The sequence below is a fragment of the Tachysurus vachellii genome, chromosome 16, assembly GCF_030014155.1.
Source record: "Tachysurus vachellii isolate PV-2020 chromosome 16, HZAU_Pvac_v1, whole genome shotgun sequence".
Lineage (NCBI taxonomy): Eukaryota > Metazoa > Chordata > Actinopteri > Siluriformes > Bagridae > Tachysurus > Tachysurus vachellii.
Window position 1 is genome coordinate 18,968,183 of NC_083475.1, and position 27,500 is coordinate 18,995,682.

The 27,500-nt window shown below is 43.6% G+C and overlaps 2 protein-coding genes across 3 annotated transcripts in view; both read left to right on the forward strand.

Annotated features, from left to right (window-relative positions):
• Positions 1-27,500, forward strand: part of adipor2 (adiponectin receptor 2) — a 41,519-nt gene that overhangs the window by 8,890 nt on the left and 5,129 nt on the right. The window contains exons 2-7 of one of the 2 annotated variants that reach the window (XM_060889001.1): positions 2,344-2,602; positions 19,828-19,977; positions 23,666-23,837; positions 24,817-25,003; positions 26,168-26,355; positions 26,677-26,870. In XM_060889001.1, the coding sequence (XP_060744984.1) occupies positions 2,561-2,602; positions 19,828-19,977; positions 23,666-23,837; positions 24,817-25,003; positions 26,168-26,355; positions 26,677-26,870 (933 nt within the window). In that variant the 5' untranslated portion in view covers positions 2,344-2,560. Of the gene's footprint in view, positions 1-2,343; positions 2,603-7,811; positions 7,845-19,827; positions 19,978-23,665; positions 23,838-24,816; positions 25,004-26,167; positions 26,356-26,676; positions 26,871-27,500 lie in introns of those variants that run through there. The other variant, XM_060889002.1, reaches the window with a different exon arrangement.
• Positions 26,880-27,500, forward strand: part of LOC132858632 (histidine-rich glycoprotein-like) — a 3,901-nt gene continuing 3,280 nt past the window's right edge. The window contains exon 1 of the mRNA XM_060889000.1: positions 26,880-27,500. This exon is cut by the window's right edge and continues 1,868 nt beyond it. The gene's annotated coding sequence lies outside the window, so the exon portion shown is untranslated.

Here is a 27,500-nt window from a genome sequence, read left to right on the forward strand (position 1 = left end):
ATGCCAGCATAAAGTGGCAGGTCCTTTAACATGGAGAAAGTGCTAAGCTAGAGCTGCTCAGCCCTTGAACTTTAGTCTGAGTGTTTGAGATGTTTTAGCTCAAACGGCCATGGAGCGATTGGCACGGCGTGAGGTCGGCCAGGAGAACGTTACTTGGCAGACAGGTGCCTTCCAGCGTGATTCTTATCACACCGAGACATGGTGTAACGTTCTTGTTTATCCTTTAAACAGTTCTCTATGTACTTTAGCAGGACGTTCGGTTAAGCTGCTGACGCAATAGTGAACAGTAATATTTAAAAAAAAAAAAAAAAAGATACGGTTTTAACTCGTTTTTGTGTTTTAGGAAATCTCCCAAAGCTTTAGTATTCAGTTTCCTTAAAAAAAAAAAAAAAAAAAAACACCCCAAGTTCAGCTCGGCTGCAAAAAGTGCAGAAGTCTGTACATTTCCTAGATCGCACGTGTCGTCTTCTGTTCTGGTTTTAAGATCCGCAGCATTTTTTTCATGTCAGTGTTTTGAGAATCGTCCCTCTAGGTTCTGTCAACGACACCATCTGTTTGGACTTAGATATGCCTTCCTGCTGTTCCCAATAGCATTTGCTTGTCTTTTGTTGCTGAAATGTTTCTCTCAGATGTACCCTCGGTAGTAAAGCTGTTATTGTCTGGGTTGTTGATTTGGTGCCTCGCATTCAGAGGAAGACTGCTGGCTTCCTGCAGCGCCCGTACGTCTGGGACTCTCGACACATCAGAGACGTCGCTCGAAGCGATAGACTCGGCGACGTCCTCTCAGCATTATGCTGAAAAACTCTGTAATAAGTTCTGCTCCCTAATCTCTAGATTAAAGGAAAAAAAAACATGTGGTTGTTGATGGACTGTAGTTGCAGATACAGTCAAACGCTCAATCGTCCGTCTCTGCAGTGCACGTTGTTTTTCTGCTTTAGTCATTATTTGTATTAAAACACTAAGCAGTCTGTGTCCACGTCCGAACAGGGAACCGTCTGTCACTGCTGGGCCCCTGAGCAAGACCCTTAACCCTCAATAAGGACGTCTGCCAAATGGCGTTAATGTAAAAGAGTTTTTAGCTACTGCAGTGTACTATATCTAACTTTTGGAACACTATAATGAGGTGTTTAAAGGTGAGGTGCACGTTGTTTGAAAGCCAATGTTGACCTCTGAAATCACCAAAACAAACACGCCCCCTAACCCAAATGGGTGTCACCCCTGTTTTGATAGCTCTGCCGACACATACATACGTAACCCAGGCAACTATTATGGCGGAACCTGCCGGGGCAGCTGGCCGAGGGGATATTTTTATCAGTAAATGAACACAATGAGTAATACTATGGTAATACAAATGTGTTTTTGTAGCACTGTGTGTTGCACCATGAAAGGTTTAGCTCCGTTTCACGCGGAAGACGACGTGACATGCTCAGATATGCTCACTGAACACTCTCTCCGCCACGTATTGACAAGACACGCCCCTTTATGCTAATGTCAGACATGCGGACTGTACACTCTCTCCGCCACGTATTGACAAGACACGCCCCTTTATGCTAATGTCACACATGCATACTGAACACTCTCTCCATTGCATATTTACAAGACACGCCCCTTTATGCTAATGTCAGACATGCGCACTGAACACTCTCTCCGCCGCATATTGACAAGACACGCCCCTTTATGCTAATGTCACACATGCGCGCTGAACACTCTCTCCTCCGCATATTGACAAGACACGCCCCTTTATGCTAATGTCAGACATGCGCACTGAACACTCTCTCCGCCGCATATTGACAAGACACGCCCCTTTATGCTAATGTCAGACGTGCACATTGAACACTCTCTCCACTGCATATTGACAAGACACGCCCCTTTATGCTAATGTCACACATGCATACTGAACACTCTCTCCATTGCATATTTACAAGACACGCCCCTTTATGCTAATGTCAGACGTGCGCATTGAACAATCTCTGCCACATATTGACAAGACACGCCCCTTTATGCTAATGTCAGACATGCGCACTGAACACTCTCTCTGCCCATATTGACAAGACACGCCCCTTTATGCTAATGTCAGACATGCGCACTGAACACTCTCTCTGCCCATATTGACAAGACACGCCCCTTTATGCTAATGTCAGACATGCGCACTGAACACTCTCTCCGCCCATATTGACAAGACGCCCCTTTCTGCTCATTGGCTACACGTTTGTTTTGTTTGTCGGCCTGACTCGGTTTTTTGAAGCATTTTTCAAACATCGTGCCCCCCACCTTTAACTGCTGGGGCATTAATAACTCTATAAATAACCCACAATGTGCATTCTCCCGATATTGCATTCTCAGGTCCCTTGTGGCGTATCGAAAGCAAGACACGACAGTCTGGACAAAATCATCTTGGAGTTGAGCAGCAGTACACAAGCGAAGAGAAACTCCAGGAGACAAGCTGGAAGGAGCGGAGCTGAGGAAGAAGGGCGAAAGCCCAGCATTCATCCTGAGACACAGAGTGTGCAACACCGACAGCACTAGCACTACAGACTCCAGATCAGACAGCCAGGACACCATGAGCCCTGGCAGCTCCGAGTCAGACTGTACACAGAACGGGGTAAGGGGCAGCGTCACACACTCACACTAATACAATACACCAACTACTTTAGTCACAGAACCAAAGAGTTTCACAAAATCAACGGTTGGTTAATATATTTATTAGATAAGTAACCAGTAAATTATAGTCGACTGAAATTGAATTTTTATTAACATTTTAATAGCATTCATTAAAATCAGTGTTTTAGATCGGTGTTAAAATAAAATGTAGAGCTGGATGATATGACAAGTATAAGTAACAAAAGTATATTGATATTGTGATAAGTTAGAAATTTAAATAAATTATATATATCAGCTCTTGTTATCTTTTTACACACACCGTGTGTGCGTGTGTTTTGGTGGACACCTAACCATCACACCCGTATGTAGTTCTTCTCCAAACTGTTGCCATAATTTTGGAAGCACTCAGTTCTACAGGATCTTTTTGTACACGGTCATTTTTAAAACGATCCTTTAACCGAACTGACATGATTCTGTCATATCAGCCACGTCTACTAACAGGATCTAACTTGTTCTGTGGACGTTCCGTGGCATTGAACCTAACTACAAATGGCTGTGACATTTGTGCAGGTCGCTTAATAAAAAAAAAAAAAACCTGTACGGATGTGAAAAGACAAAAAAAAAAAAAACGGTTGCCTTTTCAGGAAAACGATTTGTAACAGGATTTGGGAATAACTTATATTTTCTCATAGGTGTCTGACTGCTACACACCATTACGTCTTTGATTCTTTTCTTTTAACAGGGTCATGTATTTATTCCTCACTGCTGGTGTGTGTGTTTGAGCAGCAGATTTTACAGTAACATTCCCGGTCAGTGATGTACAGTGCGATCACAATAACCGCAACCAAAAAGCGGGTCATCTTCCGTCTGTGTTTAGTCGCCGAGGACTCGATGTGTCGTGTGGTCAGACTGGGGCAGGTGGAAATCTATCCCTGTGCAGGACACCTTACTGACTCTGAGGGCAGTGATCGATCCTCAGCAACCTGAGCCGGGTGATGAAAGTTTAAACAGCCCACAGTGTTCGGTAACAGGTGCTGGATGCGGCTCGTCTGTGCGCTGCGTCCGATCGTCGCGGTACAGGTGTTGTACCTGGTCACACTGTTTGTCTGGCTTTCTCTGTTCATCTGTACGTTCTGATGTGTAGAACGGTCCGTATGGAAAAGAGCCATACAGCAGGGGTGGCCAACCAGTCAGAGACCAAGAGCTACATTTTTTACTGTGTTACCGCATAGAGCCACGTCGTACACATGGGCACACTTGAACATCACCTTTTTTTTCCCTGCCATTCTGAGAGCGAACTTGACACAGATTGTTTACTCAAATGATCTTTCTCCTACTGGGAAACTTTGAGGTATTTTCATCCCACTCACATGCGCGTTTGACACGCATATTAAAAAGACACAAATACAAACTTCGGTATGAACGTAAGAGCCGCTTGAAACCGGGCGAAGAGCCGCACGGGGCTCGGGAGCCGCTGGTTGGCCGCCTCTGCACTACAGCTTGCTCAGGAACGCTAACGCTATTCGTTTATTAGAAATAATTAAAGAAGAGTTTCAAAACAAACTCAAAAATAAAGGACCCCATTAGATGCAACCAAATATTTGTTATGAGCATGAAGCTCACAGCGCAAACAAAGGCATCGTTCGTTCAGCCTCAGATGCGTAGCTGTGCTTTGGTCAGGGTTGTGGCTTAATTTAGGCTACAAATAAATAAAATAACTAACTGTCTTTTTGTTTGTTTGTTTGTTTAAGATCCGTTACGAACGCGAGCGTTTTAGATCTGTGGACCAGAGCCAGAATTCAGTTTTGTATAGAATTTTCAGGAGCCTAGAGTCAAAAAAAAAAAAAAACCCCTTCTGGTTTAGGACACTTCACTCACTTCAGATGCACATCATGATACAGATAAAAACTCTCTAACGATGTTTACCTAAAGATGGTTTCCTCACCCGAGAACCGAAAGGTTCTTGTTCTAGAGAACGCTCAGTGTGTTTTCTAACACAACACTCCACTTGGCACTCGCCCAGCAGGACGTTTTGTACCGTCTTTTTTTTTTTTTTTTTTTTTTTTTGCAAAATCCGGTTTGTAGAAATTTCCGAACCTGTCCTTCGTGGCTATTAAGGCACGCTGTGAAACAGGCTGATCCTGTACGCGTACACGACTAAACAGAAGGTATTACAGCTGTGTCACAGCCAGTTCTGATTTTTCTCAGTATTCAACAAAACATCTGAGAATGTGTAAGAAAGTTTCCTGTGATCTTGTCTCAGGGAGCTGGTGTTCCTGCTCTTCCAGGAATAGTTATACTCAGAGTTTCATGCTTGTTTATAAGAAAAGGCCAATTTCTGCCACAATCTCAAGTCAGAATTTCTGTAGCGAATTTTTAGGACTGTTTTCTGCTCGTCATGATGGAAAGTTCATTTCTGGTCTGGAACAGGGACAGTTTGAGCTTTTGAGCTGTACAAGCACGCAAAAGCCCAAAGCTCAGTGGATTTGTTTCATGCAAAAAATACTCAGCAGACTGAATTGTTTATGTAAATTTATCAGTTTGTTAACATGGATGTTAAATAACACGTACGTACAGAATAATGGTTTAAAGCCATGGCCTCAGCACGGATGTATTAGATGGTTCGTTATTTTAACTTCTGATACCGAACGTGTTTGTGCTTAGACGAGGCTCTTGTTAGTCAGTTGATGGACACCGTAATATCCTGTACACTGTAGATCACGGGACCTCGATCGTGGAGCGTTCAAGGATTAAGACAGTCCTGCACAATATCAAGTCTACCTACATAACCATTTGTAACTTAATCTTGACTAAAATCGGACTAATCTTACTTAATACAGCTTTGAATCTATAACGCCGCCTATACGGTCCCCTGTTCTGTCCTCGTGTCCAGTTCAGCCAAAGAGTATTAATTCAGCGTGTTATCTGGGACGACGCTAAACAAAGTTATCCGTTTATTCTGACTTTACTCAGAGAGTTTACTCAAAAAAAGGCAGGTGTGGCTACAGGTTTTCACTCCAGGCACTTAGGAGCCACACCTGAGAGAGCGTTGGAGGACGAGATCAACAGCTTAAACAGCTGGGATCAGGTGTGGCGTCTCCTCGGCTGGAACGTAAACCTGCGGCCACACCCGCAGCTCTGGGGGTAAAGTTGTCCGTAACGCTTTTGTTTACCGCTTTATTCCTGTCATCCTATCGTTGTGAAGAAACACAGTTTGTTAAAACGAAGCAACAGATTTGTAGGCTGTACATAAACATAACCACACAAGATGTTATTTAATCGCCGTCGTCGTAATACGAGGCTCCAAATGTTTTCATGATCACAGTGTAATCATTTGGTGTTCATTTCTAACTGCGACTCATCACAGGTTTACCTTTTTGTATGTATCGATACGGCGCAACGGCGAATTCTTGTCCTGTTCCTAGCGAACGAAGCTTGTGAGTAAACAAACCGGTCTTATTATTTTTTTTTTGCCTTCTTTTCGTGTGCCGTCACATTTATACGCAGGTCTGTGATTCGGCTTGCGCTCCCGTCTCGCTCTGCGTTTAGGCACTTGATGAATCGGACGGGCGATGCGTTTTAGCCGCAGCCTTAGAGACGTGTTACGCATATAAACCTCTCCATATGCAAGAGCCTCGACTCGGATTTCGTGCAGAAGGAAAACGTCGATTCTTTTGCCATTCACGTGGCATCTTATTCACAGGTTCACTGGGTCATAACTATGTCTGCCATGTTGCTTTGTGCTCATAAAAGATGTTTATGCAGTGGTCGTCGACGTTCCAGCCCAATTTAAAGCGAGAGATTTCAAGTAACCTCAAGCCGCAAGTTGGGAAATTTCGACCTCGCTCTCGTCCACAGGGAGCGTTTTCTTACCGTTGTAGTCGCCCCAGTGGATCTGGACTCTTTATCGCTTGTCTTCTCTCTTGTCTTTCTGTCTCTCAAATGCTCTGTCTCTCCTTTTTGTTTTTATTTTTTCATTCCATTATTAGCTTTTTCTATTTTGACGGTTAAAGTCTACGTATCCGCATATATTATGACGCTTCGACCCGCTTTAGGCCCTTAGCATTTAATCTACATGTGAGTTTAAAGCGGATCGTATTTCGTGTATGTCATGACTCATGAATGTGGGTCAGTAGGCAAGCACAGCTGATGAGACAATAAAATCAGCCAAGATATCTTAACCTCTGAACAAATACAGGCTGTCATCTGAACACGTGCTTATCCACGTCTATGTTTTACAGCACGGCGGTCACTCTGAACAAGGGTCATGAAGGCGAGGAACACACTGAAAGGGAAAGGAACGAATGTAAATGCTCGAGAGCGAGACAATACTGATGTTAAACACACATCGCATCTAACCATCTGGTTATTAATGCAATTTCAAGAACAAAGAACTAGCAGGAGGAGAGCAGAGCTGTGCTTATAAACACGTGACTCATTAACACAGACCTCGTTATTGAACTCTTATGAACACACGGATTATTTTACCACTTTACAGACAAAAGTGGCCCTGAAATCAAAATGTGTTTCGAAGCTTTTTTTCTGTCCGTCTGTGTGTTACGGACACCGACGTGTCCGTGTCTAACGCTCTAGTGATTAAAGATGCGATAACAAGAGTGTGTCCTAACCTCGTAAAGAGTCTAGGTAGCTTATAGTGAACAAATTATCGGCTTTCACACGTGTAGTCTTTTGATTAACGACGATGCCAAAGTCGCTCTCCGAGCAGTAGCTAATGCACCGTTATCTTTTCTGCCTGATGATCACACAGTAGTGAAAGATATTGAAATCCGACCACTGCTTGTGACAGATACGGGTCAGATCTGTTTGTACTGGCCATGTGGCTCCCTGCCCTCGGTCGGCGGCCGTGTTAAACCTGTTGTGAAACGTCGAATCCAGTTTTACGTGCAGGTTTGCGTACGTTGCACAACACCGATAGGGATCTGTGACAAATGTGCTCGGCATGCCAAGTCGTCTCACAATTCTGCTTTATTAGACAATTATTAGCGCAGCACAGAATAAAGAGGTTCATAAATCTCTGCAACAGTGGAGTTTCCTCCGGTGAAGGATTTCGAACAAACCGCTGATGGTTCACGACACGCTCGCTGATTTACAATCGACTTTCAGACCTTTCCCGTGAGAGACGACTAAAGGATTATCGAGCGGGTCCGGAGCGTTACGGACCACCGACGTTCTCGCCGACGTGTGCTGAGAAAAGACGGGGGACGATGTTTAGAAATGATAAGGTATTACTGGTGTTAATAAGTGTAAATTGTCTGGTGTTTTCATGCTCAGTTAGATGTAAGGGCAGACAACAAGGTTACCGTTTTTGTTCCTTAAGGGTTGAGAAAGCGTTTCGTTGATTTATATTGACACTTCTGGGTCCTAAGCCCAAGTGAACCTCCTTATAAACAGATGTATGTCATGTTTGCATCAGGAGCAGCATTATGACTCATCCTGTAAAGCGACGGAGTGCTGAACGTATCCTCGTGTTTCCTGTGATTGTTACGCCGCACACACACACACACACACACCGTCATTCTGAGGACTCGCCGCATCAGTCTTCAGTCTTTATGATATGACTGGATTTATAGACTTCACTACATACAATACATCATCAACAAGGGGCAGTGCATCAGATCCTCACTCTCTGATTGCTTCAAGGTTATCTAGCTACATTACAGGACAGCCGGCATGTTGTTCGACTGAATATATATATTCCTTCTGGACGTCTAGAGACGCTAGGCTTCTGTCTCAGGAAAATTTAGCTGGCAGTTAAAGAGGAATCAGCAGTATGTAACGATCGCAGTCTGCTCCATCAGATTTTTATCGTCTTCTCACTTCAGTCGTCCAGTCGCGGTCGCCTTGAGTCAGGATTTCAGTCCTAAATACGGCAACCGCAACAGAACAATATAAACTACACACCATAGCGTTGCTAAACTCTCCGCTCTGATCGGTGTTAATTCATTTTCGTGGGCTTGACAAGTAGCAGATGCTTCTTCTTTACTTTATTTCTTTTTGTAATTAGTTTTTTTTTTTTTTTTTTTAATAACAACAAGTGACCATGTGTCTAAAGTCACATGAAATGTAGGATGTGAAATGTTTGTTTTTAGGATTTCTGCAATAGAGAAATGAAACTCTACACATTTCTACCACGTGATATTTGATTTGCTTAATCATCGATGAGTTGAATCGATGTTTGATGTGAAATCCTACAGATATTTAGCCGGTTGGTTTTGAGCACCCTCTCAGGTAACCTTTTAGGTGCCATGCCTTTCCAAAAAGGCCAGGAACAAAATGGCTTTCAGACGTCCAGGAACGGCAGCAGACGGGGTTATATCTGACCTCTGCCTTTCCACGAACGTATTTAGAAAAGTCATTCGTTTCTCTGTACGCGAGCGTCGGAGCTCGTTCTGCACACAGGGCACATGGTTGAGTTCTCAGTTGCCTCAGGGACACATTGAACGAATTGTTCAGACATTTAATGTTCCTCGTTAAATGCTTTTAGTCAATTATTTACATTCGAGACCGAGATTCCTCTTTAAGTCAATGTAGTAAGCATGAATATTCCAAAAATGTCAATTCATTTGTTTAGTATAGTGATGCTTGTTTTTGTTTTAATCGAACAACACGATAACAGTAAAACAAGTACATTTAGATCCTCTAAATCGCTTCTAGTTTGTAATTCTTTTTCTTCCTCAAGAAATACTCCATGCGTTTTCAGTCGCTTCCTGTCGGCACACAACCGAGCGACTTGTCGTAACCTCGGTGATGGGCGGTACGCGGTCCTTCGGTGTAAAGTAGCTTCTAGGTGATGCAGATGATCATTAACGAGTCTGATTTTAATCTGCCCTTCAGACTCCTTTATAATACGACCTTCTGTCCATCAGATAATCTTGTACAAACACAAGTCCCTTTATGCCGCGTGACGAGGAGACCCGTGACCTGTAATAGAAATCGTTAGCATTAGAGATAATCATTTTAGTTGCATCTAAACGACACAACGTGCTTGTGTAACTGTATAAGCTATAAAACCCGTCGGGCGTCGTCGTTGTCCCGTGGACGCTTCTCGGTAGAGGTGCAGAATTTCCTTGAAAAGTATCCGCACACGTGACCGTAAATATTGGTGCTCTCCAAAATATTTAACTCTTTGTGGAGATCCTTAGATCATTCCTTAAAAATATTTTTAGATCATTATTGAAAATGTCGTTATTGCGTATTTTCCTGCTTCTATATCACTCTTATTTCTGATATCGTTCGGTCATTAATAATCAAATGAAAATTAATATTAGAATGAGGGCTTTTTATTTATTTATTTATTTATTTTTGGAACCGGTACAGCGAGCAGTAGTGAATTATTCCTAATATTATTTATTTATTTATTTTTGCCACAGATGTTAATGTATTCTTTCATTTTGAGTCTTCAGACACAAATGTTGGGCCATATGGGTTCCTTTGTCCAGTCAGCAAACACAAAGAGTAACTGAAACAAAGCTAACAAAGCCGCTAAGATGCTGGTCGTGCAGATCGGCTGCCCGGGAAACTTCTCTGCCGACCGCGTGGTCCGAGTCTTTAAGCTGAGTCGTGCTTTCCAAGTCAGAAAAACGTCGCTCTTTTGTTTACATGAACGTGTATCGATTTGCTACTTCGTGCCGGAACAAAACCTAATTTATTGTCAGTTTAGCTGCATTTGGGAACAGGGTCTGTGTAGTGGGACAGCATGCTGCATGTCGGGACTAAATAACTCTTGCTTTTATGGCCAAATGATTTACTGGGTTCAGTAATGGCTTTTGTAGGTCAAGATGGATCAGGAAGGAGGGAATGTTCTGTAACGACGTGTAGAAAAGCGGAATAGGAAAGCAAGACCGTTCGATTCTTAGCATCGTGTCTGTTTCGTGTCTCTGTACGTATTTAATAAGCTGTATATGACACGTATGTATACGTATATGTTTTTCTCGTGTGATAAACAGTATGTAGGAGCTCACTGTGAAGCGGGGAAACTCGTCTACAGTTGCTGCATCACATACGTCTGTACGCGATGACCGGTCGTCCGTCTCGAGCCACCGAGTGTAAGGTTATACGGTCAGTCTGTAGTAGATACCCATTAAAGCTGATCTAAATGTAAGCTCGGAGTCCACTTGAATCTAAAGCAGCACGGTTATACAGACTCTCGACGAGCCGAGAGTTATTTATCATGTCAAATAAATCAATTCTCAGTTCATAAAGAGCTGAAGTGACTTGTATTTGTATCGTCTCAGGCTCCACACCGCTGTATTTGGATAACCGGTGCATAAATGTGTTGTCTTGAATGTGCGATATGTCCTTTGCTATAATCGCCTGGGTTAGGGTTAGGTTTAATGTGTACTGGTATTTATTTGGAGTCTGTAGTCAGCATGGATTTTAACTTCAGCACAGAGCGTAACAGACTGTTACTGGCTTTGTGCTTCTGTAATGTTGTCGAAGGCTCCTGTGTGTAAGCGAGTGTTCTGTGAAAACCGCCATGTGTACCGAGAGCGTCTAGAAGTAAAATACGCAGAAACAAACCAGGAAATTTTAGCCCTTTCATGAAGGTTCACAGCCTTGGTGTGTGGCTCAGTCCTGTGTTGTGTGCTCACAGCTCCACTGTTGTGTGCTCACAGCTCCACTGTTGTGTGCTCAGTCCTGTGTTGTGTTCTCAGTCCTGTGTTGTGTTCTCAGTCCTGTGTTGTGTTCTCAGTCCTGTGTTGTGTGCTCACAGCTCCACTGTTGTGTGCTCAGTCCTGTGTTGTGTTCTCAGTCCTGTGTTGTGTTCTCAGTCCTGTGTTGTGTTCTCAGTCCTGTGTTGTGTTCTCAGTCCTGTGTTGTGTGCTCAGTCCTGTGTTGTGTGCTCAGTCCTGTGTTGTGTGCTCAGTCCTATGTTGTGTGGCTGAGTCCTGTGTTGTGTGGCTGAGTCCTGTGTTGTGTGGCTGAGTCCTGTGTTGTGTGCTCAGTCCTGTGTTGTGTGCTCAGTCCTGTGTTGTGTGCTCAGTCCTGTGTTGTGTGCTCAGTCCTGTGTTGTGTGCTCAGTCCTGTGTTGTGTGCTCACAGCTTCACTGTTGTGTGGCTCAGTCCTGTGTTGTGTGGCTCAGTCCTGTGTTGTGTGGCTCAGTCCTGTGTTGTGTGGCTCAGTCCTGTGTTGTGTGCTCAGTCCTGTGTTGTGTGGCTCAGTCCTGTGTTGTGTGGCTCAGTCCTGTGTTGTGTGGCTCAGTCCTGTGTTGTGTGGCTCAGTCCTGTGTTGTGTGCTCACAGCTCCACTGTTGTGTGGCTCAGTCCTGTGTTGTGTGCTCAGTCCTGTGTTGTGTGCTCACAGCTCCACTGTTGTGTTCTCAGTCCTGTGTTGTGTTCTCAGTCCTGTGTTGTGTTCTCAGTCCTGTGTTGTGTTCTCAGTCCTGTGTTGTGTGCTCAGTCCTGTGTTGTGTGGCTCAGTCCTGTGTTGTGTGGCTCAGTCCTGTGTTGTGTGGCTCAGTCCTGTGTTGTGTGCTCACAGCTCCACTGTTGTGTGGCTCACTGCTTCCACTGTGTTGTGTGGCTCAGTCTGTTTTGTGTGGCTCAGTCCTGTGTTGTGTGGCTCAGTCCTGTGTTGTGTGCTCAGTCCTGTGTTGTGTGGCTCAGTCCTGTGTTGTGTGGCTCAGTCCTGTGTTGTGTGGCTCAGTCCTGTGTTGTGTGGCTCAGTCCTGTGTTGTGTGCTCAGTCCTGTGTTGTGTGGCTCAGTCCTGTGTTGTGGTCGTCTGTGTGTGTGGCTCAGTCCTGTGTTGTGTGGCTCAGTCCTGTGTTGTGTGGCTCAGTCCTGTGTTGTGTGGCTCAGTCCTGTGTTGTGTGGCTCAGTCCTGTGTTGTGTGGCTCAGTCCTGTGTTGTGTGGCTCAGTCCTGTGTTGTGTGGCTCAGTCCTGTGTTGTGTGGCTCAGTCCTGTGTTGTGTGGCTCAGTCCTGTGTTGTGTGGCTCAGTCCTGTGTTGTGTTCTCAGTCCTGTGTTGTGTGCTCACAGCTCCACTGTTGTGTGCTCAGTCCTGTGTTGTGTGGCTCAGTCCTGTGTTGTGTGGCTCAGTCCTGTGTTGTGTGGCTCAGTCCTGTGTTGTGTGGCTCAGTCCTGTGTTGTGTGGCTCAGTCCTGTGTTGTGTGGCTCAGTCCTGTGTTGTGTGGCTCAGTCCTGTGTTGTGTGGCTCAGTCCTGTGTTGTGTTCTCAGTCCTGTGTTGTGTGGCTCAGTCCTGTGTTGTGTGGCTCAGTCCTGTGTTGTGTGGCTCAGTCCTGTGTTGTGTGGCTCAGTCCTGTGTTGTGTGGCTCAGTCCTGTGTTGTGTGGCTCAGTCCTGTGTTGTGTGGCTCAGTCCTGTGTTGTGTGGCTCAGTCCTGTGTTGTGTGGCTCAGTCCTGTGTTGTGTGGCTCAGTCCTGTGTTGTGTGCTCAGTCCTGTGTTGTGTGCTCAGTCCTGTGTTGTGTGCTCAGTCCTGTGTTGTGTGGCTCAGTCCTGTGTTGTGTGCTCAGTCCTGTGTTGTGTGCTCACAGCTCCACTGTTGTGTGGCTCAGTCCTGTGTTGTGTGCTCAGTCCTGTGTTGTGTGGCTCAGTCCTGTGTTGTGTGGCTCAGTCCTGTGTTGTGTGCTCACAGCTCCACTGTTGTGTGCTCACAGCTCCACTGTTGTGTGCTCACAGCTCCACTGTTGTGTGTAAGCAGATAAACTCCACGTGTCGGTCTCGAGAGATAACTTAAAGACAGTATTGATGAGTCATGTTTGTTTGGTGAACAGTAATGAAATGCTTTCGGGTCTGCGTGTTCAAAAACACCATTTATAACCTTTAGTCCAATTAGCAAGTAAACTTATTATCACCTTACAGAAGTGTAATTGTGGTGCCGGGTAACAGTGAAGGTGACATTACACTTATTCCTGTGTGTTTATAAGCGACACAGTTATTACTTTATTACGATTAGTTTTTATGCTTTCTCGGTAATGACGAGTTTAACCAAGTGAGTTACATGTTATATTATTATTACAGTTTCTGTGATTTGTTTACATTTTGGCGATTTGACGATTTATACGTGTAAACAAACAAGGTTAGAACGTAAGAGTCAGCATCAGGGCTGAGAAATACGACTATATAATAATAACGACGGCTTTTCTGTGATATCATGGAGATTTTTTTTTAGTTATATCCAGAAAAACTAATTTATTGTTAACGTTTTATACAAAAAAATAATTTTAGTATAATTTGTTAGATTTTATTTATATTTTCGATTTTATTTTTTTTTTATTTGTTTTTGATGCATTTACCTAGTTTTCTCTCTCTGTCTCTGTCTCTCTCTCTCCCTCTCTCTTCACATTTCATTTTTGGTAGACATTATATAAATTACCATTACTTTTTTTTTTTTTTTTTTTTTTTTTAAACAAGCCAAATTTATTTATTTATTTTGAATAAATGCTGTTTTTTTTTTCTTTCTTTTTCATTTTTTTTTTTTTTTTGGAGTTAATTTTTGACTAATTCTTTTTGTCATAGCGCCAACATAGAATGCCTGAATATTCTTTAATCCAAAGTATTATTAGAGTGTTATATTAACTATTCATCCTACATAAAGAGTTGTTTTATAAGTGTTTTCTCTCAGATCTGTTTTGTTCCGCTTGTTTATTTTTATAAGGACTGCAGTGATGATGGTGTTTAACTTTGAACATGAGTAGCGTAATCTCAAATGGTCTAAACCACACACACTCCATGGTTACTGATATGAATAGCTCTCGCGTTCTCTCTCTCTCTGTCTCGCTCTCTCTCTCCCTCTCTCTCTCTCTCTCTCTCTCTCTCTCTCCCTCTTTTTAAGTTCAAGGTCTTTCATTAGCTGGTTCACTTCCAAAACCCCACAGTGGCCTCCTTGTTATTGGTCCGCTTAACATGGTAAAAAAGACGTCCATCTGGTGCCTCTTTAAGGCAAAAGAGTCTCTATAAAAGCCCCAGCTGCTTGTGCACACACCCATGAGTGTACCACAACACACAGAAAGGGGAATAGTGAACGATTCAGAGCTGATCTTCACCCCCTATATCACCATCCTACTATAATTTAATGTGGTTTCACAATGACCAGAGCACACATGGTTTTATACACTGAAGCAGACTGTAGAAAGATTTACACACACACACACACACACACACAGTGTTTTGCTGGCAGGCACGGGAAACAGGTTATTCATGCATTATAGATCTGGTCTGTCGTTTCAAGGAGTCTGGCCAGATCCATTTACTGACAAGCGACCAATGTGGAGAAGCACAATGCAGCTAACCTTCACAATATGTCTAGTATCTGTTCTCACCTTGCATGTGCAGTTATTAGACATCTCCTCCTCACACATGTTCTGTCTGTTTTATTATTTATGTCCATGTGAGAACTTTTGAACATTTAGTTCCATGATCACTTTAGATCTTGTCTGATTTCCATGTAGGAGTTTATACTCCTTTATCATGGTGAAATGCACATTAAAAGCAGTTGTACATAAGCATGTGTGTACGTGTGTGTGTGTATGTGTGTTTGTTTGTGTGTATGTGTGTGTGTGTGGGTATATGTGTGTGTGTGTATTTATAACACAGAAATCATCAATACATTTACTCCATGCTACATAACCAGAGTTTAATATTTGGCATTTTAACACCATTTTTTTTCCACGTCATTTCTATAGCAACGACGACGTTTTCTGTGAAGAAGGAGTCTCCGTCGTCAGCACGCTGTAGCCGTCTGACGTAAAGCTGCACGTTTTCTGTACGATTCTGCAACATTAAACATGGTTCTAAATGGATAACAAGCGCAACCTGACATTCTTTAACAAATATAACGGCAAATATAAGAGGAATAAATCACTTTGAGACGTTATAGGAAAACGAGGGGGGAGAGACACGTTCCTCAGATATTGCATCGAGGATCAGCTCCAACTCTTGAGAAGGGATGAATTTGTTTTTCTCCTTCTTACCTCTTCTTTAATTTTAAGTGCAGTCTGTGTTCAGTCGACTCTACGATCAGGAGATCGGCTTGGAGGGAAGCGGTAACTGTGTTACGGCACGTATATAAAACTAAACACTCTTAATAAGGTAAACACTATCCACAGAAAGCCTCTAAACCCAACTAGGAGGGAAAAGAACGAATTAAATAAAGCATTCTTCCCACCCACCGAGATCACGGCCTGTCGGGTCTTCGTGAGCTTCAGACCACAGATGGTTATCGCGTCCCTGCCATTTAGACTCAGAAACTCAACACGCTCTAGTGAGGAACCTATTCATTTAACTTGATCGTCACCCACTGGGCGTAGCTCTAGGATGGTTTACATCGTATTAACGTTCGTATAATCGCGTCTCTACGAATTGTTATTCATCTAAATAGAAATGTTAATAATCTAACATGCTTTCGCCCTCGCTAATGTTTCTATAGTAACAGCTCGTTCATAGAAACAGGCAGGCACTGAACATACGAGCGTAATAATAAGTGTTAAGAAACCTAGCTGTTGTTATTTAACAAAGGAAAGGTGGAGAGTTGAGGTATTTATTTATTTATTTATATTGGGGGGGGGGCCCTCTTATTATCTTCAAGAGCTTGTGCTTTTCTGCTCCACAAATACAGTTTTTTATCAATTATGGAAAATTCCCCCAGGCCCTGAAGCAGCAACACGTCCCCGGACCATCACCGTGCTGTTAGTACTAATGAGGAACGATGTTTTACAGCAGACGTAACACAAAAACGTTCCACTCCTCGTACCACAGAACCCGATCGGTTTTAGGAAAGAAACGTTTCGGAAGAGGTCGACCTTTTTGTCTCGTCTGAAATTTTATTTTAAACCGTATAAACAAAAAGCGAAGGAATCAGGAACGGAGGCAATACTTTTTCACGGTAGGATCAATTATCTCTCCACTCGGTTTTAACAAATCATCCACTTAGAGAGGATCGTGTTGCTTGTCACATGCTAAGCTATTCCTAGACCGCTCTTAGGCTCGCTCCGAGCGGATCTATTTATGGACCCGTGTTCGAGCATTAAGCGGTCCGTTTAAAAGCATTAAACGGAAACACTTTGTTGTTGGTGGTCGTGTGTGTTTTCTCGTCTATTGGTTTGTCATGGATATAATTAGATGAGGTGAAACGATCCGGGGATCGGCGCGGCGTTCCCGTAAGGGATCCGTTTTACTGCGTCACGAACAGAGCACTTTAATACCTTGTCATTGGTCTATCCCTTTGCGTGGGCTCTGAGGTTCGCCGCTCAGTCGACCGTGCCCGTGTGGTGGGACTGGAATACTGAGCGCTTTCAGCACAGGACGGCTTCAAGGTCAGTCTGGCTGTAAAGCTGTGGGATACAGTGCAACAGTGACGCTTAGGTAAAACAGCCACGTCATCGCTAAAGATTATCCTGAGATAAGCTGGAGTGTGCGGCCAGACGTTACACATACTAGCACCCCATTTATTACATTTATATATATTGTGGTACTGTGTGTGTGGTGTGCATCACATTTATTATTCAGTAAGACTTCAGTTCAGTAATCATGTAATAGTTTAAGGGAACAACATTGGGAATATAATATGCTCACTGAGAACAAGTACTTAAATGGTGCAATGTATAGTGAAGAAGAAGCTGTTTCAGATGTGTGTGTGTGTGTGTGTATTACAGTGAGAGGAAGTGTGTATCAGTAAAGAATAAGGTCTTAGCCACATCACCACTGATTAGTGAGATGCGGCACAACCCTCAGGCCAAACCTGATCTGATTAAGAGCATTAACCCGTCACACTCAACAACGCTCTCTCTCTCTCCCTCTCTCTCTCTCTCTGTCACTCTCACTCTCTCTTTCTCTGTCTCTCTTTCTCTTTTGCTCTGTCTCTCTCTCTCCCCCTTTTTTTCTGCATCTCTCACTGTCTTTCTTGTCATGTCTCTCCATGCATCTCTCTTTGTCTCTTTACTTTCACTCATCTGTGTCTGTCTTTTTGTTCCTAATGTCAGTCTACCTCTGTTTCTGTCTGTATCTTTCTCATGCTCCGAATCTCACACTGCCTCTTGTTCTCTCTCTCTCTCTCTCTCTCTCTCTCATTTATTCACTCGAGAGAGCGAGAGACAGGCGATAGTGTACAGGAGAACAGAAAGAGAGTGATAGACAGGCGATAGTGTACAGGAGAACAGAAAGAGAGCGACAGACAGGCGATAGTGTACAGGAGAACAGAAAGAGAGTGATAGACAGGCGATAGTGTACAGGAGAACAGAAAGAGAGCGACAGACAGGCGATAGTGTACAGGAGAACAGAGAGAGAGTGATAGACAGGCGATAGTGTACAGGAGAACAGAGAGAGAGCGACAGACAGGCGATAGTGTACAGGAGAACAGAGAGAGAGCGACAGACAGGCGATAGTGTACAGGAGAACAGAAAGAGAGTGATAGACAGGCGATAGTGTACAGGAGAACAGAGAGAGAGCAACAGACAGGCGATAGTGTACAGGAGAACAGAAAGAGAGTGATAGACAGGCGATAGTGTACAGGAGAACAGAGAGAGCGACAGACAGGCGATAGTGTACAGGAGAACAGAGAGAGAGTGATAGACAGGCGATAGTGTACAGGAGAACAGAGAGAGAGTGATAGACAGGCGATAGTGTACAGGAGAACAGAGAGAGCGACAGACAGGCGATAGTGTACAGGAGAACAGAGAGAGAGTGATAGACAGGCGATAGTGTACAGGAGAACAGAGAGAGAGTGATAGACAGGCGATAGTGTACAGGAGAACAGAGAGAGAGCGAGAGACAGGCGATAGTGTACAGGAGAACAGAGAGAGAGCGACAGACAGGCGATAGTGTACAGGAGAACAGAAAGAGAGTGATAGACAGGCAATAGTGTACAGGAGAACAGAGAGAGCGACAGACAGGCGATAGTGTACAGGAGAACAGAGAGAGAGCGACAGACAGGCGATAGTGTACAGGAGAACAGAGAGAGAGTGATAGACAGGCGATAGTGTACAGGAGAACAGAAAGAGAGCGACAGACAGGCGATAGTGTACAGGAGAACAGAAAGAGAGCGACAGACAGGCGATAGTGTACAGGAGAACAGAAAGAGAAGGAGAGACAGGCGATAGTGTACAGGAGAACAGAAAGAGAGCGACAGACAGGCGATAGTGTACAGGAGAACAGAAAGAGAGCGACAGACAGGCGATAGTGTACAGGAGAACAGAAAGAGAAGGAGAGACAGGCGATAGTGTACAGGAGAACAGAGAGAGCGACAGACAGGCGATAGTGTACAGGAGAACAGAAAGAGAGCGACAGACAGGCGATAGTGTACAGGAGAACAGAAAGAGAGCGACAGACAGGCGATAGTGTACAGGAGAACAGAGAGAGAGCGACAGACAGGCGATAGTGTACAGGAGAACAGAGAGAGAGCGAGAGACAGGCGATAGTGTACAGGAGAACAGAGAGAGAGCGACAGACAGGCGATAGTGTACAGGAGAACAGAGAGAGAGTGATAGACAGGCGATAGTGTACAGGAGAACAGAGAGAGAGCGACAGACAGGCGATAGTGTACAGGAGAACAGAGAGAGAGCGACAGACAGGCGATAGTGTACAGGAGAACAGAGAGAGAGCGACAGACAGGCGATAGTGTACAGGAGAACAGAGAGAGAGCGACAGACAGGCGATAGTGTACAGGAGAACAGAAAGGAGCTGCTCCTTTAAACACTGATGCGTCGGCCTGCCCGTGCAGCATCGTGTCTGTCCCACGTGCCTAATGGTTGTTATAATGATGCGCAGTGTGGAGGAGATGGAATAGCTGCGAGGTATCAGGCGAACACTTCATGACTGCACTGGGTTCAGGACATTCTATACGCCAGGTTGATTAAGTAATTAACGAATTAAGAAAATTGAGATTTCTGTGCGTTTATGCGCACGAGTCAAATACTAAAGAATTGAATCAGGTTTGTTACAGTTACATGTTTATGTGAACAAAACATTTTAAACCATCAATACAAAAAGGTTTGAGAATTGATTGTTTTTCCCCCAAAGTGTCCACGGTTGCACACGGTATGTGCTTAGAGCATAAAGAAATGTGATCAGTGCCTGACTGACCGACAGACCGACCCACACGCCCGAGTTTTCTCTCTTATTAGATTACTTAAGTGCACGTGAATCAGATCGATGTTTCCTTTTTCAGAGCATTGAGATTATTTTGTACACGTAAACACGCCATGCTGTGAATATTGAGTGTCCTGACTCTTCTGTTGGCCTTTTTCAGACCGTGACCACTAGAAGAACAGTACGCCATGAACCAGAGGAGAGGAAGGAGGAAGAGGAACCGAAGAACGCCGACGAAGGCTTTATGGGGATGACACCACTTCTGCAGGCCCACCATGCAATGGAGAAGATGGAGGAGTTTGTCCATAAGGTCAGTCACAACACACACACACACACACACACACACAAGGGCAGACAAATCCCAAATTCATTATCTAACCCGCTGGGATTGTATCGGCTCCAACGTGTTGCCCAGAAACTAAGCTGACATCATGCAGTACAGCACAGTACAAGTGAGAGGATGACTCCGTGTAGCTTCATCATTATCTTAGTGTTTCAGCCATGTGCTGCGCTCTAGAGTTTACACATCACACACAGGAATGCACAAATTTGTACCATATTTGACTTTTAATCATAAAAAAGGTGTTAAAAGCTGTGACACTGAGCTTTTGATGTAGGTCGAAAACCTTTCTATACACACGATCACAACCTGTACCTTCTAAGGCCATCCTTAAAAATATTTTGGTTTGCAGTAACAATAAAAAAAAAAAATTTAAAAAAAAACGGTCAGTAGGTGAGTCTATTTTTTATTTTTTTTTCAAGTTTCAATGTAAAAAAAAAAGTACAATTTTGGTGATGGTGAATATGTAGGTATGAATTTTATACAAATTAGCATATCGTGACGTCACTGACTAGGCCTTCGGTCGCATCATTTTGATGCAGGCTGTATAGACCACAAACAAATTTGTTTGAACGGTGACCGCGAACATTTTGTTTACTGCAGCCGCAGCCATCGTTACCAAGCGCGAACCGTCGACTCTGACAGTGAATGAGAGGATGAGACGAAGCGAACGCACAGGCCATAGTGTGACATCCGGTAACCAATAGTGTGAACATAGATGACGTCACAGGTTTTTATTTAAAAGAAAGAATGTGGCCTTCGTTTGTATGTAGGCCTGGGAAATTTATATATTTACAATACTTACTAAAATATTCATTCACTCATTCATCTTCTACCGCTTATCCGAACTACCTCGAGTCACGGGGAGCCTGTGCCTACGGACAATTTTCCAGAGATGCCAATCAACCTACCATGCATGTCTTTAGACCGGGGGAGGAAACCGGAGTACCCGGAGGAAACCCCCGAGGCACAGGGAGAACATGCAAACTCCACACACACAAGGCGGAGGCGGGAATCGAACCCCCAACCCTGGAGGTGTGAGGCGAACGTGCTAACCACTAAGCCACCGTGCCCCCTACTTACTAAAATATAATTAATATTATTTTATTGCTTTTGTATTAGTTCTTTTGAAGAGTAAATAAAAATGGTCGGGCTTAACGCAAATTTACAACCAGCAAGTCGGTCAGACTTAAAGCAAAAAAAAAAAAAAAATTCAGTCGGCCCTAAATTGACAGGGTCGGTCGGGTTACGGCAAACAAGAGTATTTTTATATCTGGTACACCATTTAAACCTAGTCTTGGGCAGCACAGAAGATGAAGTACGAAACTGTCAGAAACGTTTGCAAGAAGATCCACATGTTAAAATGGACAGGCATTTGTGAAATAGACTCATTAGAGTGTCGGCACTGTGCAGAGATCATCAGTTCGCATTCTTCTTTACGCTACAACACGATAAGATCGAAACTTTTGTCCTCGACGCAAACGCGATAGCGTTACGAGAATATTTCCTCCTGGTCGCTTAGACTTTCTCAAGCACGTGATTTACCCAGATGAAAATCCCTTTGTTTTTGCGCCATCGGTGAAACCGCACAATTCTGTAGAAACTTTTTTAGTTGTCGATTAAAAAACAAACAAAAAAACAACAAAAAAAGACAGATAATTTCAGACTATAGCCCTATTCAGACGGGATTAGTTTTACGTGGGGACGTGGAGTAATGCAATTTTACCTCAGGACGTCTGTAAAATTAATTACATTTTAGTATTACCTGAGGTCATTTTTCCGGACCTTTTTACAGAAGGTAAAAGTCGCCGTAATCTTTACTGACATTGTCCGTAATGATCACCGAGATGGCACATTCGGACAGGACTAAAATCACAGAGAAGCTCTGGTAATAATTACTTTACCCCCACGTCCACACGTAAAACTAATCCCGTCCGAACAGGGCTTATGACTGTTTGTTTTTACAGCCCTGTACATAATCATTCTGGATGCTGATAAAGATTACACCAAATGGGGGGAAAAAAATGATCTTCTGCTAGGATTAAGGTTCTTTCTTTTTCCTCTTGGCAACTATTTAAAAAAAAAAAAACTAGAAAATGACTTGAATTAATTCTTTGTCCAAACTGCTCTCTGGGCAGAAAAAGAAAGCCCTCGTGCGATCCGTTATTTTTATAACCAGACGTGTTTTGACGGCTGTAGGGAAGTCACGTGACTGTCAGCAACTCAGCGTTCTGTATCGACGAGTGCAAACAGCTGCAGTCGCGTTCATGATTCTCTGTGATCCTCAATGTGGAGCTGAGATTATCAGCACGGAAACGCTGCCAGTTCTCATTTCTTCAGGCCAGTCGCATGGGACAGACAAACATCTGCTCTGTGTGGGTCAAAAGCCTTCCAGAGAACGAGAAGTCTGGTTAACTTGCTTTACTTGAGTTAATCTTAAGTTATTTCTGGCCTCCTTCCTTCCCCTCTCGTAGAGGAAGAGCGACTCTTTGAGTAAGAGTCTCTCCACTCGCTCTGATCTCTGCTCTCAGCCGCCGCTCCGTTAGAGACGGAGCATCGGAGCGTCGTCATGTTTCCCGTGAGCTCGAGACTTTACTGCAATTGCTCACCACAGGCCTTCAGTTACCACATTAATCACTCTGGATGATGTCCTGCATTCGCTCAACAACTTCTGTGCTTTTTTTTTTTGTAATAACTCTGAAAAATGAGTCGTGTTTCAGTGCAGAAAAGTACATTAAAAGTGGGATAATAAACTCCTGGGTCTGTGCTTTGTCCTGGTCTCTTCACTCTGAGCTGTGTTGAGTAACTGACTCTGAGGTCTACAGTACACACTGCTCTCTCTCACACACACACACACACACACACACACACACACACTGCTGGAGATAGCATTCAGATTCATGTGCATTGTCTCGCTGTTATTCTCAATAAAGTAGAAGACTACTGTGAGCAGTTTGTGTGTGAGGGATCCAGGGATGAGCAGAACGTTTGGTGTGTTGGATAAAAACAATGTGTGTCCAGTTCCTCACTCAGTGATCTGTCAATCTCGCTCAATTACTACATCTACTTCACATATCTTTCTTTCTTTCTCTCTCTCACTCACTCACTCACTCACTCACTCACTCACTCTCACCTACCTACCTACCCTTTCCAGTCTTCCTCACATCCTTCTTTCCCTTTCCGGTCTTCCTCACATCCTTCTTACCCTTTCCTTCCTCTTCCTCACATCCTTCTTACCCTTTCCTTCCTCTCCTTCCTTCCCTCTTTCCATCCCTTCCTGGTATTTCTTTCTTTCCTGATATTTCTATTTTCCTTTTTAGTTCTTATTATTTCTTCTTCTTGCTTTTCTTCACTTATTCTAAGTAGCTTTCCTAAGTTTATTTATTTTGTCTAATATTCTACATTTTTGGATTTCTTTATAATAATTCCTTCTAGTATTATAATCATTCTTTATTTCTCTTTATTTCTTTCTTAGTCTTTTTCTTCTTGTATAGTTGCGTTCTTTCTAGTGTGTGTATGTGTGTGTGTACAGTGTGTATGTGTATATATATATATGTTTTAACATTTTTTGTATTTTTATTTTCCTCCCTTGTGGAAGAGCAGCAGTTATTTATTTTTTATTATTATTTTGTTGCGTTTATCTTTTTGTCTGGTTAAGATGTGGGAAGGACGGTGGCGTGTCATCCCTCACGACGTACTTCCTGATTGGCTAAAGGACAACGACTTTCTCCTGCACGGACACAGACCACCCATGCCGTCCTTCAGAGCGTGCTTCAAGAGCATCTTCAGAATCCACACCGAGACGGGCAACATCTGGACTCACCTTCTCGGTGAGAAAGCGAATACACACACACACACACACACACACACAGCAGGTTCGGTGGTCTGCTTTGTAACAGTTAACAGTATAATCATTTGCTTACGTCTGCACTGATGCCATGCTGCAAATGTACGAGCTGCTCTAATCACCAGTCATGAACTTAACAGAGCTTGCAGGAGTGCCGTGTTCCCTGGGACAGAGCCGTGGGGTCTAAGAACTGGAGGCATTAGTGACACGCAGAGGATGTCTGTTAAACAGTAGTGTGAGTTTATTGCCCTGGAAATGAGTGATTTCACGCAGACTTTAGCCAGTGGGCTATTTCTGTTCAGTCCAGATGCTCAGGTTCAGGGTTTATTGTACCTCCTAACTCAGTCTCTATTATCTCAACATTACAAACATCTAATTATTACAACTTAAGAGAAATCACATGGACTTGATACAGTTCTGCCATCTAGTGGCTGTATGTCTTTGTAGCTACAAAAACGCCACGGATAACAATAATGCATCATAATAAAGACAAGGCGTTATCTTGCGAATATATTATAGAAAATTGCATAGAGGTTTTTCCCATTTTGTGCACTGGACTTTTTACTGTCTGTAAGATCTGAAGAGAAGAATGAAAAAAAAAAAATAATGTGACTTTGAGCTCGTCTAACAACTAAATTTAGATCTAATCTTCCCTTCCCTTTTTGTCTCTCTCTCTCTGTGTGTGTGTTTGTGTGTGTGTGTGTGTGTGTATATATATATGTGTTTGTGTGTGTGTATATATGTGTGTGTGTGTGTATGTATGTATATATATATATATATGTATGTGTGTGTGTGTATCTGTGTGTGTGTGTGTGTGTGTATATATGTGTGTGTGTGTGTGTATATGTGTGTGTGTGTGTGTATATCTGTGTGTGTGTGTATATATGTGTGTGTGTGTGTGTGTGTATCTGTGTGTTTGTGTGTGTGTATCTCTGTGTGTGTGCGTGTGTGTGTGTACACAGGTTGCCTGTTCTTCTTGTGTCTGGGGATCGTGTACATGTTCAGACCCAACATGTCGTTCGTGGCACCGTTTCAGGAGAAGATTGTGATTGGCGCTTTCTTTCTCGGTGCCATCCTCTGCCTGTCCTTCTCCTGGCTCTTCCACACAGTCTACTGCCATTCAGAGGGAGTGTCTCGGATGTTCTCAAAGTCAGTGTATTTACGATGCTTATTTACACACACACACACACAAGCAGCTGTAATCAGTGTTCCACTGTACTGTTGGTGGTATGTGAGGTGTTATTGATTATTAGAGTTACTTCTCTATAGAACTGAGAGGGAGTGAAAAAGTCTGTCGTAAAAAGACCACAGATTGTTCTACAGTGTAAATTAGTCCCAGCACAGGCTTAGTGGTTGCAGCACACAACACTGCCACCTAGTGTTCTCATTGTATTACATGCAAGTGTTCATGCAGAAATGTAAACCTGACTTTATATAGATCAGTGACCAGTGACCAGCGTACGCAGATACAACAGGCACTAAAGTACATGCTGGACTCTGATCAGAGAAATAATACACCAGTCTAGAATGATCAACACACACACACACACACACACACACACACACTCTCTCACACACACACACACACTCTAACTCATACTCTCTCACACGCTTTCTCACACACTCTCTCTCTCACACATGCGCGCCCTCTCTCACACGCTTTCTCACACACTCTCTCTCTCACACACATGCGTGCTCTCTCTCACACGCTTTCTCACACACTCTCTCTCTCACACACGCGCGCGCTCTCTCACACATGCGCTCTCTCTCTCACACGCACTCTCTCACACATGCCCTCTCTCTCACACATGCCCTCACACGCTTTCTCACACACGCTCTCTCTCTCACATGCACGCTCTCTCTCACATGCTCTCTCACACATGCCCTCTCTCTCTCACACGCTTTCTCACACACTCTCTCTCACACATGCGCGCTCTCTCACACGCTTTCTCACACCCTCTCTCTCACACATGCGCGCCCTCTCACACACGCTTTCTCACACCCGCGCTCTCTCACACACTCGCTCTCTCTCACACCCGCGCTCTCTCACACACTCGCTCTCTCACACACTCGCTCTCTCACACACTCGCTCTCTCTCACACACATTCACAAATAATAATACAAAAATAAGGCTTATGATGATGATTATGACGGTTTTAATAATAATGAAAAACAGAAAAATGATGGTGTTTACTGTGAAGCTCTGTATATACGCTCACTTTCCAACTTTCTGTCTCTATCTCAAGTGATTTGTGAAAGGACCATAATGAAAATGTACTGTGTTTTTGAGATGATTTTTCTGTCCTGTTTTAGGTTGGACTACTCAGGTATCGCGTTCCTGATCATGGGTAGTTTTGTGCCGTGGCTTTACTACTCCTTCTACTGCTCCCCTCAGCCCTGTGTCGTTTACCTGATTGTGGTGTGTATCCTGGGCCTCGCTGCCATCACCGTCTCTCAGTGTGACTTCTTCGCAACGCCGCAGTACAGAGGAGTAAGAGCTGGTAAGCAGTCGCCGAGCATCTTACTGTAACGTCGAGCAACGTTTATAGCTGGTTAAAAACAAAACAGCAACGTAAAAAGTGTTATTTGTGAGATCAGAAAACGTCTCTACCCCAAAATTAGCAACGTAATGACTCCTTAGCTGTTGAAAACTGAGCAGCTACAGAATTAAATCGGATCACTGCAACATTTAAGATCTGTGATGTTTGGTCCAGCTGAACTGCAGCGATGTTACTGATTGACCTTTAAACCAGATTCCTGGTCATTTGAACAAATAAAAAGGTGTAAGTCTAATAAACTGTGTGTGTGTGTGTGTGATACAGGTGTGTTTGTGGGCCTGGGCCTGAGTGGAGTTGTCCCCACGTTACACTTTGTAATCTCAGAAGGCTTCCTCAGGGCCACCACTATAGGTCAGATGGGCTGGCTCTTCCTCATGGCTGCCCTGTACATCACTGGAGCCTGCCTTTACGCCGCACGCATCCCGGAGAGATTCTTCCCTGGCAAATGTGACATCTGGGTGAGTGTGAACACCTGACAGAAGTGTATAAACCAGTGTTGTGCTAGTTACTAAGAAATAGTAACTACTTAGTTACTAGCAGAGATGGGGGACTCGAGTCATATGACTTGACTCGAGTCGGACTTAAGTCGCAAAGTCGAGACTTGAGACTCGCTTGACAAATATTAAAAAAAGACTCGACTTGACTTTGACTTGACATTCATGACTTGAGACTTGACTCGGACTTGAGTTAAATGACTCGAAATAACTTGTTTTTCGTTTTTGTTTTATCTTTTTTGTCTATTTTGTTTTCGAATCTGTTTTTAACGCACACAAGAGCGTAATCTAACCACGTGACGCAGCAGACAAGCAGAGGGAGCGCGCGCACTAACTAATAAACCTTAACAGTCGTGACGAAACATGAAAGGCGCCACACCAAAAATAATTAAGTTCAGGTACCGGGATTTTGTGCAAGATGAGAAGAGAAGAACAGCAGAATGTGACCACATCGCTCACAATGGAGTGATAAAGTTCTATCAAATAAAATTTTTTGTAAGCGCAATGTAGTGTAAATGTGGAAATGTCAGCTGTTTTGCAATAGCACTTATAATTGGTCTTCAGTGTTAGGCTTTGAGTGAAAAGCATATGGAT